Below are 13,701 nucleotides of genomic sequence, written 5' to 3'. Positions count from 1 at the left end.
ACTACATTTGATAAAGTGTTTCTCACGATGCCACATTCAATCCATCTTAATGAAAACTGCTTCCAGCTGATTTCATTTGAGAGCACTTGTTGGTAAGAGTGTTGATTGTTCTTCTGCCTGTTCCTGAGGATTTTAGTACTGGCTAAATAAAGCAGATCCAGTTTATTATTGATTCTTATATTTCTTCTAATTTCTACCTTCATTAGTTTTATTACCTTTCTTGCTTTTAACAATGAAGGATGATAATTCAGTTAAGAGTTACAAATATTTATCACATGTCTACTTTAGTGTCTGGTATATAGAGATTTTCTTACTTTGGCAATTTAGCCAGTAAGATAAGACAATGCAAACAGACCCATATTGTACAATGTGACTTAGAAGAAATAAGAACAGTTACCTTGTCTACAAAGGGGATTCCAGGGAATATTTTTAGAGGAGATATCTCTAATCTGAATCTTAAAAGTTAGTGAGATGGGAGTCTCACACTGTAACCCAGGCAGGTCTCACAGCTTACAGCCATGTGGCAGTACACCTAGCTCTGACTAGAGCCTTGGAATAAAGAATGCTTGGGGGAATAACATTATTCCAGAAAGTTATGCCAGCTGGGCAATGGTGGCATAATCCTTTAATCCCAGCACTTGAGAGGCCAGGGGCAGGTTGATATCTGTGAGTTTGAGGACAGCCTGGTCTACAAAGTGTATTCCAGGACAGCCAGGGCTACACAAAGAAACCCTGTCTTGGAAAAAAAAAAAAACAAACAACAAAAAGTTATGCCAATCAAAGATTAAAATGAGAAAATTATACACAACTTGGTGTTACAGGGATAAAAATAAACTGAAGTCCTAGTTAAAGTGATATTGTAGGTATAAAACTGGGAAGATCAGTGGAGTCAGTATTAATGAAGTTTCCAAAGATTACCACTGACCTCTCCATAATTATCTTGGGAATTTTTGATGATTCTCCTGAAAACTCCCTATCTCTCCTGCTGCCACCCCCACTAAGTGTTCTTATTCTGTACCACAAGGTGTGTCCTGAAGAATGTCTGGAGATTGTAGTAACTAAAAAACCAACACCAATAAACCCGTGCCAGACTTATTTTCCTAGTGAAGGATTGCTTCCTTCCCAGGTGTTCCCCTGAGAGAGTGGGCTTTGATCTTTTGTGGTCTCTGAATCTGGCTTCACACCTAGAACGTTCTCTAAATGTTAATCATTATTTAAGGAATCCAGTGCTCAGGTCCCTATTTTCACTTAGTAGTTCTGTTGCCCTAAAGAACACTTCAGATCCTGCCTCTGAACTGAAGAGCCACTGAATGAAAATGATGGTGATTTCTACTCCATATGGTGCTTGAGAATTCATTGGAATGCTAGCCATAACTACTACCTAGGACCATGGTTAAGCAGTTTGTGATAAATTAGAAAGCGGTTTGTAAAACAACAAAAGCAGTTTTCTCATTGAATCTGAAATATCTCGAAAAGTAAGCTCAGGGCTTTGAGAACCCCTGTGAAAATCCAACCTCAAGTTGAATATTTCTCATTTACAGTGTTTCTTTTATTATTTTTTTTATTTTAGAAACAAACTTCTTTTCATTTCAATCCCCCCATTCCCTCACCCTCCCATCCCCCTATGTCCCCCACCGACTCCCCAACCCACCCCACCCACTCCCCAAGAATAGTGAGGCCTTCCATGGAGGATCATCAATATCATTTGGTGGAGGGCCTAGGCCCTCTTCCGTGTATCTGGGCTACAATAGTATCCCTCCATAGGGAATGGGCTCCCAAAGTCCATTTGTGCACTAGGGATAAACACTGGTTCCACTGTTAGAGGTCCCATAGACTGCCCAGGCCTCCTAGCTGGCACCCACATTCAGGGGGCTTGGTTTGGTCCAATGCTGGTTCCCCATCTTTACAACTGGGGTCTACAGGGTTTCCTTATCTCTTTTTATTATATTTCTTTCAAGAAGTAGCTAATCTTTAGGTGCTGCCATTTCTACTGTGTCTACCAAATTGGAAAATCTAATAAATAGATAATTTTTCAATACAAGCCATGTACTAAAATTAAGTGAATATGAAATAAGCAATATAAACAGACCTATAACCCCTAGTAAAATAGAAGTAGTAATGAAAAGTCTAGCAACCAAAAAAAAAAAAAAAAAAAAAAAAAAGACAGGACCAGATAGTTTTAGCTTAGAATTCTACCTGATTTTCAAAGAAGCCTTAATGCCAATATTCCTCAAACTATTCCACAAAATAGAAACAGAGGGAGCATTGTACTATTCATTTTGTAAGACCACAGTTACCCTGATATCCAAACCACTAAAGACTTAACAAAGTAAGAGAACGTAGATGCAAAAATATTCAATAAGATAACTTGCAAAACAAATCCAACAACACATCAATAAGATCATCTATCATCCCAGAGATGCAGGGATGGTACAGCATACATAAATCTACTAATGTAATCTTCCATATAAATGCATATAAGATGTGTGTGTGTGTGTGTGTGTGTGTGTGTATGATCACCTCATTATATGCAGAAAAGGCCTTTGACAAGATCCAATATTCCTTCATGATAAAAAAAGGAAGGGAGGGCCATGTTTAAGACCTGGCACTATATCTGGCACTATCTGTAATCCTAGTTCTTGGGAGGTGGAGATAGAAACATTAGGAATTCCTGGGAAGTGGAGACAGGAACATTAGGAGTTCAGGGTCATCCTAAAATACATAGTGAGTTTAAAAATAGCCTTGCATCCATTAGACTTTAATCTTAAAACAAAAGAGAAGATAAAAACAAACACAAAAGCTGACATATTTTATACAAACATGGCTATAACAGGTAAATATGCTGTTCTATAATTAGATTTTTTTACTAAACAGAATGTTAGCACCATTTAGAATACCCCATCAATTCTTCTACTTAAGTTATCAATTATTATTATAACTTTAATTATCTGATTGCTCATATACAGTTAGTGTTTAAACTAGTCAAAACCATATTAGCTTTGTGGCATGTTTGTTTAAAGCTTTCTTCCTGGTTTATTGTGATTTTAACATCTTTGATTTAGTTTGCTTTCAGTAGGTGGACATTGAAGATATCAGGCAAATTTGGATTTCAAACTAATATATATACCCTCCCTTTATTTTCTCGGAATTTTAGCTGAAAAGACTTTGGTAATGAACCTACCTTGGCATTATGAATCTGTTTCCTTAATCATAGGAAAGTTGTCTAAGTGCAGTGTTAGTGAATATCTGTTGATTTGTTCAATTAACATAGGTGATAATAACAGAGCAGTAGAGCTAAAACAGATGTTTAGGGAGACATCATAGGAATCCATTAATACCAGTTTTCTGCTGTTACTGTTGTTAAACAGTAGTTAGTTTTTGGAAGATTTTGAAGAGATTATCATAGTGCTATAACACAGGAAGGAGTGATATAATAGCAGTTTGTAGGAGAGAGCAGAGAGCGAGTTAGAGAAGTAGGAGGCAAGGAAATTAATCTCTCTTTGTGTGTGTGTGTGTGTGTGTGTGTGTGTGTGTGTGTGTGTGTGTGTGTGTGTAGCTATCTGCATTGGTTTTAAACCATGGTACAGTAATAGTTTCATGTAGTTCACAAACTTTCTGGCTTTAAATTTGTAGCCTGCTCTCTTCTGTGTCATTCCTTTATGCATGTTTCTTATAATAGCCACAAGTTACTGATTTCTTAGAAATATATACTTATGAAGAAATCAAAAAATTAAACAAAAATAAAATTGTAGTATAACAAGCAATATAAATAAAAGACATTTTACAGAAAATAAAAGTGATAACCAATAGAATATGGAAAGACACTTTCCATATTTTAATAATACAATAGACAGATTAAAATTATTCCACTCACCATTTTCTCTTATAATAGCATAAATATTTTGACACATATACTTATGAAAAAAGAAGTAAACAATATTTATTGTAGCATTATTTGAATAGCAAAAAATGGAAAAATCTGAAATGCCAGGCAATAAATCTAATTTTACATTCCTATAATGAAATACTGAATAAATCACATTCATAGATATTGATGTAGAAGGATGTTCAAGATATATTAAGTGAAAAAAAGCAAGGTGCATAGTAGCATGTTTATTGTGACTGTTTTGTATTTCAGGCGAATATAAATCTGGCACCTGTGGCATTTCTATAGATGCACACTTCAGTGTTATATTATTTCAAACCCTAGTGGGCAGTCTTCTGTGGATAAATTGGCTGGTTCCCATGCTAGTAAGAAAGATTCTTCCCACTTCATTGCATGAAAAATAAATGCTAAAGTCACCCCAAGCAAGAACCTTCTTTTTACTAACTAGCTATACCGTGTAATGAGCTGTTAGCCTATTCCCTAAGTGTAAGCACACACTTGCAGATTTTTGAGAATAGACGTGTAACTTTTCTTCATACTTCATGGATTTAACAGACTTATCATAGAATTGTTGTTTTCTTCAATGACTCCTTTTTTAAGGTAAAAATTAGGATAGGCATTTGTTATTTGTAACTGAAAGAGGAAAAGTAATAAAATATATCATCTGGGCTTCTCTTCCTTTCTCTAAGTTTATGGGTCTTCTGTCTGTCCTGTTGTGGTGCATCACAGAATCTGAAACTCGGTTCTTTCTTTTTTTTACTGCCAAGATTTGGGTTATGTCATCATTCAGGGTGACTATTGGAGCTCCAGAATTTAGAAAGCCACATTTCCTTATAGAAAATAAGTTACTAGGCATTGACTTAACTTAAAACAAAATAAAATAAAGAAACACCCCTATTAACAGTCTCTACCATGTATATTAAGTGTGGGACTAAAAGTTATAGTGAGCCAGGCATTTTAGTGCATATCTGTAATCCTGCTATTCAGAGGCAAGAAATTCATAAGTTCAAGTCCAGCCTGAACATAGTTAGACTCTGTCTTGCAAGGCAAAATCAGAAACAGGGAGTAGGGGCGGGAGGCCTGAAAATACAACTCCCTGGTAGAACACTTACTTGGCATGTGTGAGGCCCCAGGCTCAACCCTTTCTCTACTGAAAACAGTTACTACAGTTCACTGTACGTAAATTCAGTTCATCTTTATAATTCACACTAACACCCCTTGAAATCTCTCTGCTAAGCAGTACTTGATGGTGTTGTACTTTAAAATCTACTGAACATATTTGCACACAAATATTTTAATTCCTTTGAGTTTTCAGCAAGTATGCATTATTAATATGTTTTAATGAGAAATTAATTGTTAATTTATCTTCAGTTCTTCATGGCTGTAGTTTGTCCATCCTTTTGAATGTTGAAGTAAATGAAATAGGTGGACTATGGACTATGAGTTCTCTGCCCTTCCCTAATCCCTATAGTAGAGGCGGGATGTTTGCTACTACCTTTGAAATTATGTATGTCATATTCCTATTATACTGACTATTACAGGCCATTGTTTATTAGAGATAGTGTTAACCCTCTCTAAAGATATTATCAAATAAGAAAAATCCTGCTTATCTTTGTGAGATTGGGTGTATGGGTGATATTAGTGTCCAACAGGGCCTTATTCCTGCTAACAGACACTACCTCAGAGCTATAGCTTCTTTACTTTTAAGAGGTTCTTTTTCCAATCTTTGGTAATGTTTGTTTCCCAATGTTCACTTTGTAATACTGATGAGAGAAGTTCTTTGATGTGGCCTAAACTTGATGTGGCCTAAACTTCCTAGTTCCTTGCCTCTGTGCTTCCTTCCCTGACCTGACATGCTCCCTAAAGCATACTTACCTCTCTATAGTTTGCTGTTAAGAGCCAGACATTTGAGCCCCTAATTTCCTTATTTACAATACATCAGTCACATGTTGGCCTTGTGCCAAGGTAATTCATGGCCTAAGTATTAAGTGTGAGCAGTGAAAACTGATTAAAATCTACACCTGATGAACATTTGTCAGCTTATTTTATAAAGAAAATTTGGGTTTACTTTACTGCTTACGCCTCATCCCCTCCCCTGCTTTCTGAATTCCTGTGACAGCTTTCCCTGTGTGAAATTCAAAAGCACCTATCTTTAGCATTTCAGAATGCTATTTTAACATTTGCTTAAGGGGTTGGAATGACGAAGGCATCATTTTGTCATTTCTTCATCTTAGATAGCTATTTCCTTTTAAAACTTGTGGAGTTTGGTTCCTGTTTATTGGTCTCTGAAATCATCTCTAAAATCAACTTTGAGAATTGAACAAGGGAATCTGTTTCAATTGAGTCTATGCGCTTGCCTACTTGGTTGTCTGTTGACTTTTTGTGAGAGGGTTTTATGTAATTGAGGCTTACCTTAAATTTGCTGTATAGTTGGGCCTGGACTTGAACTCTTGTCCTCCTCCCTTCAACTCCCAAGTATTGGGCTTATAGTCCCTTACAACTTGCCTAGCTGATTGGCAGGGTTGGAGGGAAGTTGTTTGTGGGAAGGGCTTGAGGAAGGAAAGTGAAGGGAGAACCTGATGTGATTATACTTTAATTTAAAATATATATATATATATAATAAACAAAACTTTAAGCTCTATGAGGCCTTTAATTGTTGCCATCAATGCCCAGATCAAGACAGAGCATGTAAGTATCCAATAAATATTTGATGAATAATTAAATATGGCTTAAAATTTTTTTTAAATCTAGTTCTTGCAAACTAGAATTTGGCACTAACATTTGCCAAACTTCTTTCTTTGATTTTTTTCCACTCATTTTTATTCCATTTTTGTTCATCACCTAACTTTAAATCTCAACCTTCATAATTTCAGCTCAAGTATCACTATTCGATAAAGCAGCTAGTCTGATGTTTATGGAAAAACTACTCAGTTGTTCTCATAGCCATTGATGTGCTAGATTGTGTCCTGTGATGGTTAATATTGTGAACGTGGTATGGTCTAGAATCAACTCTGCATCCCTTGTGCTGCTACTTCTCAGGTCAGAGCAACAACACAAGTGACTAATTAAACATCCTCACTATCACTGTGTGTGTGTGGGGGGGGTGTAGTCCCCTAGAGATATGACACCAAAAGAGAAAAATTATTTCCAAGATCTACATACCTGGGAAGTACGAAAGGAGGAATTTGAATCAAGTTTGACTCCTTGCTGCCTTTCCCCTGCTTTTACAATGGACTTAATATTGGATCAAGAAGGAGACTGGTTATACCTGTGAGCATCCATATATATAAACACCACTGTGGTTTGGGACAGTAGCACACACTCTTAATTTAAGGACTTTTGGTAGGAGAATCATCCTCCACTATGTAGCAAGTGTCTCAAAATATCAAAAAAATATCACAACCTGAATTAAACCCTTAAATCCAACAAGCTGGAAGGAAAGAACTGACTCCTGAGAGTTGTCCTCTATCTTCTGTATACGGGATGTAGAACATATGTGCCTTGTAAGTACACAAGGTAGTGAGATAAGTTAAGTAATTAAAAAGCCAAGAACTAAAATAAGACACCTACAAAATAATGTTTGGAAATAATTAGGACAACTTTGAGTATGTACTCTATTTTTTCTGTTAGTATACCGATAATAAATGATTTGGTGTAATGAAGTAAAGTAGATGCTTTATTCTATCAGTTGTGTCAGTGAGTTGCCCATCAACTTAAAAGAGTTCACAAGACTAATAATTCAGAAGTGGGAAGGGGACAAATAAAATCAGATGCCATGTTCCTCTAAGGAAATTATTTTACACTGTAATTTCTTACTCTGAAAAAGTATTTCTCCAAATTATTTGTCTTATCAACATTAACATCACTGAGAGAACACAGCTTATGTGTGCTATGATACTTGAAAATGAGCTCTTCAAGTAGCCATTAGCACATTCCTCTTCCTGAATGTCTGCTCTCTTCTGGCTTTTGAGGTGTATCTTGTTAATTCTTGCTTGCACCGCCACCCCTTCTTTAAGATGCGGTCTCATATAAGTCATACTCGCCTTACACTTGATATGTAGGTTAAGGATCATCCTGACTTCTAACTCCTAGTTCTCTTGTCTTTGTCTCCTAAGTGCTAGAATTGTAGACCTGCACCAATATACCTGGTTTATGCAGTGCTCAGGATTGAACTCAGGAGGGCTCCAGGCGTGGGAAACAACCAGTCTACCAACTGAACCCCCCTCCCCAGCTTCTTTTTTTCCACTCTAATGTTCTGTAGTTCTGCGAAACTAAAGTTCATGTTTGGTAGCCACTGTAGCCCAAGTCAAGTCACATGGCTTACTGCTGCCTGGGCAATTTCTGAGCATCAACCTAATACTTTAGCCTTTAGGATGGAAGATGCTTAACACTGAAGGCACAATTAGCATCTCAGATTCCATTGTCACAAGGAAAAATCCAAAAAGCTACATAATCTGTAGACCATTTTCATGGCTATCATTTTCCTTGAATTGCTTTCAAATGTTGTATTGCTAGTTCTGGAATCTTCATAGTACCTTTTAATTAGTAGCTGTTACAGATCCAGTACAGTAAATAAGTATTTAACATGCTTTATCTAAAATTTTCACACTTTGTCTTGCTTCATGGTTAGAAGGCTGGTAGGAGACAGAGCTAGGATTAGACCAAGGTGCTCTGCTATTTTAAGCCTTGGAGACTTCCTTGTACTTACTAAAACAGACCACAAATTGATAGTCAAGGCTTAGTACAGCAACACAGTTGCATGATTATCTCACCCATATATCCTCTCCTCCCCCAGTTCTGTAAGGCAATGGAATGTTGTGGTATGCATTTTATATGCTCAGTTTCTAACACATGGCACTCCATAAATGTTATTGGACCAAATTATGAATGGACTAAGGGAAAAATGGGATATAGTAATGGAAGCACACAACATTTTCTTAGTTTTTTTTTTCTGTGTACCAGATGCCATTTCTTCATAAACATAGTTTTTTGATTGCTTTGCAGTTCTACTCTCCTAAATTGGTTGATTTGCTAAACTCTCTGTTTGGACCGATGCTGAATTGAGCTCAGCAGGAGAATCAGAAGTCTGAACATGGAAATTTATCTTCGCCTATAATTTAATTTGATTTATATGTCCCACATTAAGAGTATGTTCTGCTTGCTTACTGTCATTGTAGCAGGGTTAAGTTTGCATTGAAAGCTTCCCATGCAAGAGGAGCAAGCTGAGGTTACTCCGCTTCCTCTTTTAAAGATACTCTGGGAGTGCCCTGGCCTGAAGATTCTCTTTGGATACTCTTTTTATCATTTTTCTCACATTCCACTTCAGACTTAAAGTGGGAATTTTTAAGTGTGTTTAACAGTGTCAGGGGTTTGTATTCCTGGATCGAAAACTGTTTCTCCAGAGCCTTTTTTCTCCCAGCTCCAGTGAAAAGAGGAGCACAGCCAGCCAGTGGCTCTCCACAAAGCAGTGCCACCACAAAGGAAAGATTAAGGGTTTAGAGAGAGGTCAATGTGGGTTTTTCTCTAACTAAACACTTTCCTAAAGTTTCCTTGTGAAAAAATAATGAAGTCATCTCAGAGTTTTTAAAGAATTTTTATTTCTTTTTCACCGTCTGCATTCGCTTGTTTTCTCAGCATGGATGTTTAATCTTCCTAGGCTTTGTGAATTGGCCCAAATGAATAAGTGGTGAGCTGTCTCTCTAGGAGCTAGAGGCTTATTCTAAGGGCCTAATCACTGAGTAAACACATCTTTGCCCTCCCTCTCACAACTGCGATATAATAGTCGAGATTCTAGCACAGTAACCTGGATATTGCAGGGACCCATGCTTTGAAATGCAGAATGCCTGATCCTCCAAAACAGACAGTGCCTGGTCTCTGCCTGCCTCTTTCTTCTTTTTAAAATTAAATATTGCCAAAGAGATGCTTTTTTTATTGCTTGATATTGTGCATTTGTGCCCTGGATTTCCAAGTTTAGTTTCAGTCAACACTATCGGCTGCACTTATAGGGAACTCTGCATGTTGGGTGTCTTAGTAACCTCTTGGGCACATATGTATTTGGTTTGGGAGAGCATTTAAATTAAATCAGTGAGATAGCGATGCAAATCACTAATCTCTTTCCCAAAGTCCAAATGTTCCCTTGCAGTGTTTCTTGAGAGAAATAAGCATTTTAAAGAATTAGCTATTGCTATTGTTTGATTAGAAATCTGCTGATTTAAAAGTGGTCAGCTCTCTTGTTCTCACTCTCATTAAATGTAGTTGCTGAGATACGATCAAGACGAATTAGAGGTTGACATCCCTCTCCCTATTCAGCTAGAAAGCTAAGAAGAGCCCTGAATGCTAGTGCAGCCAGGTTCACCTTTCTTTCTCAGAAGCCAAATATTCTTGATTCACTTAATAAAAAACAGATTTAGCATTTATCTCTGACATTTGGTGTCTCTTTTGCCAGGGGGGCTGTGGTTAAGATCAGTATTGAGTTTATTTCATCTAACAGGCAGGGACCTTGGCTAGTCTAAGGATGCAAAGAAGACTAAGAGGCCCAGTCCTGGCCCTTGAGAGACTTTGTCTATAGGGAAAACTTGTAAACATTTATAATACTAATGGGAAGAGCTAGAAGCCAGCCAGAAAAGGAAGCTTTTAACTCTGACTAAGGGAATTAAAGAGGGTTTCATAGAAACATTTGCCTTGAGCCTTTAAGGATGAGTGGAATTTGCCAGATAAGTATCTCTCCAACAATGTGTCTGATTACAAACTTACTAGAAGCCCAGTTACTGTTATCTGTAGTCTTTTGCAAAGGTGAAGAATCCCTTCATCTTTCCTGTTGATCATTAATTGCCTACTTTTCCTGCTTGGTCTGGCAAATGCTTATTGAATGAAAGAATAAACGATTAACACCTAGAATCATGGTGGGATCAGCCAAGCCATTTATAGGCAGGAGTCCTATCCTTATTCCAGTTACATGCGTCACAGGCATTCTGCCATCTGTATTAGATGAGTACCCCTACATACCTCTTTATTATAGAGTGTGCCCAATTTCCCTGCTACTACTCTAGTAGCAGAAAGAACACTAGACTTGCAATCAGACAATCTAGGTTTCAATCCTAAGTGAATTTCTTACTGACTAGCTAGAAGTTCAGATAAGTCATTCCCAAACTTGGCTTTCTTCATATGCTAATGAGGTTATGAATGCGTATTTTACAGATACATTCTAGAGCTTTGTGCAAATAATAGTTGCAAAAATAACTGTATTCTTTTGATAATAGATGATTTTGGAATCTTTAGTTACTTTTATCTAGTACAAAATTATGTTTTGAAGGAAGTATTTTCATGATTACTTTTGTATTATTTTTATAATCTGGGTTTTAAATCAGTATTGTCCAAGCATCAGACTTTGTTAGCCTTTCTTCATCTTAGCCCCTCTGTTTAGACACTTCCTTTTGTTGAAAATTTCAACAGTTTTCATTTATTATCATTATATCATTATTTAATATGAAAAGAAAGATCCCCAAGCTTCTTTGAAATCTTTCTTTGGCAGAATTTCATGAAATGTTTATATCCTTGAGAATGTCTTCCTTATTGTATGTATTCACTGCTGTAAACTGTTATCATTCCTTTTCTTGATACTGTGCCTGTTCTTAACTCAGCTGTTCTATTAAGGCATCACTGAAAGTTAGTGAACAAATAGGTCCTTTTGTTGCTATCACTATTAAAGCTCACTAATACTATAAATTGTCATGTTGAGTTTTACTATTTAGTTTCAGGTATTTTATTGACTGTCCAACTATAACAAAAGACACTTTTAAGAGTCATTTTTTTTCAAATGGCAATTAAATGTTGCACATTCTTAAATAAGGACTCTAATAGAGGCACATGTTAAGAAGTTTCAAATTATCAGTTTAACTAAAATAAAAGTCCATTTTAGACTTTTTCAAATATAACAGACTTTTTAGGGATCTTGCTATCTTAGTGAATAGTTCAGAGTTAATACAGTGTATATTAAGTGTGAAGAATGTTAAACCCATTTCATTTAAAGAAAGTGCAGTTCTGTGGCAATTTTTGCTCAAATTAGGCTTGCACATGTTAACAGAAACCCAAAATGATGGTATCTGAAACTACATGCAATCATCCTAACCTCTTTAACGCATAAGGAAATAAAATATATTAATACTCATAGATGATCTGGGAGCTCTGATGAGCTGGAGCTCTTTTAGGGAGTAGCATTTAGTTTTGTCTTTGCTGTTCACATACACTGAGCCTCTCTGAGTCTTGTTTTCATGGATTTTTAATTGATTTTTTTTCTCCTTTTTTCCAGAGAAAGCTTCTTGCTATCTACCTCCACCATGATGAAAGTGTACTAACCAACGTGTTCTGCTCACAAATGCTTTGTGCTGAATCCATTGTTTCTTATCTGAGTCAAAATTTTATAACCTGGGCTTGGGATCTGACAAAGGACGCCAACAGAGCAAGGTAATACTGTTTTTCACGAGTTATAAGTTGAGTTTCCATTAAAAAAAAAAAAAGAAGTGCATTTGACTTCTTGTTACATTGTTAATGTTTTACAATCTCAGCATTAAATTCTTTTCCTTTATACTTCATTAGATAAAATCTATTATAGCTAACACATGTAGTTATTACAAATGTGAAAAATATGCTTTAACTTATAAAGCCCTTCTTAAATTAAAAAGTAACATGAAAACAAAAAAATATATTTTTCCTGCCTTGAACAAACAAAAACACCACAAAATGTAGTTTTGTCTTTTATCTGCAATGCCAAGTACGTTTTTTGTAAGTTATTAGTTAAAGAATATCTGTGTTTTTATTATGTTCATGAAAAGCAAAGCAAATCTAATAGTTACCCTAGTGATAAGTTTATTTTTTAATAACATCAGTGAAGAACGCAGAACATTCTGGACTACTTCAGCGAAGTTAGTAATAGCTTTACTCTAGCATATACTAATTGATCTAATCGCCTTATTGCACACATTCTTTTTCACATAGCCAGCAGGACATCCATATTCTCCATAGGAGGAAAAAAAGCCTTTTCTAGTTGTCAACATAAAACTTAGTTTGTTGATCATAATATCTGTGATAAGTAATTCTTCATAATCTGCCTCTTGCAGAATCCTTTCTGAAATATATTTTCATCATGTTTAATTACACATGTAGTCATAACATTCCATGATGCTGCTTTGGGTGTGTTAACACAGTCATAATCACACACTTATAAACAGAGAGGAAGATTAAATAAATTCACTTCAAAGCAAGCCTGTCATGGCTACTTAACAAGCGATTGTAGAACAGTTAGAAATAATTTGGTTTGTCTTATTTTATGGCTGCCTGAAGTTTTGGTCATTATTCAGACTTAATTTTATGTAATCTGAATCTGAAAAAAAAAAAGATGGCCTTCCTTTAATCATGAGACAAGAGTGGTGGAGCAATTTCCCCCTAATACTTCATTTCTTTAAGCAAATGGTTAGGAAAATTCCTAGGATGACTTGGTTCTGCCTTGGAAATGTTCCCTGTTATACATAAATAAAGAACCTTTAGCACCTGTATTTGTTTAAATTAAATCAGGTTATTATTCACACTCAGTTAAAGGTGATGAAAAGCAGTGCCAAAAACAGATAAAAATGCAGCATCGAAGGTCTTTCATGAGGCAAAATACATAGACTGAAGACTTGGCTAAATCTTTTGCCATTCACTGGCAGTAAGGAATCTCCTCCTTTTCTTTTATCCACAGCTCGGTGGAGAAGGAAACACTATTTCTGAACCATCTGTAGTGGCTAAGTTCAGCTGGCTACCTGCTGTCATTTTGTTCT

General features: G+C 36.2%; 1 protein-coding gene across 2 annotated transcripts in view; it reads left to right on the top strand.

The window, feature by feature from the left end:
- Positions 1–13,701, top strand: part of Faf1 (Fas associated factor 1) — a 304,225-nt gene that overhangs the window by 197,098 nt on the left and 93,426 nt on the right. For both annotated transcript variants that reach the window (XM_040756971.1, XM_040756970.1), the window contains exon 13: positions 12,195–12,349. In XM_040756971.1, the coding sequence (XP_040612905.1) occupies positions 12,195–12,349 (155 nt within the window). The remainder of the gene's footprint in view (positions 1–12,194; positions 12,350–13,701) is intronic.

The sequence above is a fragment of the Mesocricetus auratus genome, unplaced genomic scaffold (genome assembly GCF_017639785.1).
Source record: "Mesocricetus auratus isolate SY011 unplaced genomic scaffold, BCM_Maur_2.0 Super-Scaffold_100014, whole genome shotgun sequence".
Lineage (NCBI taxonomy): Eukaryota > Metazoa > Chordata > Mammalia > Rodentia > Cricetidae > Mesocricetus > Mesocricetus auratus.
Note: the sequence above shows the minus strand (reverse complement) of the source record. Positions and strands in the feature narration are given on the sequence as shown.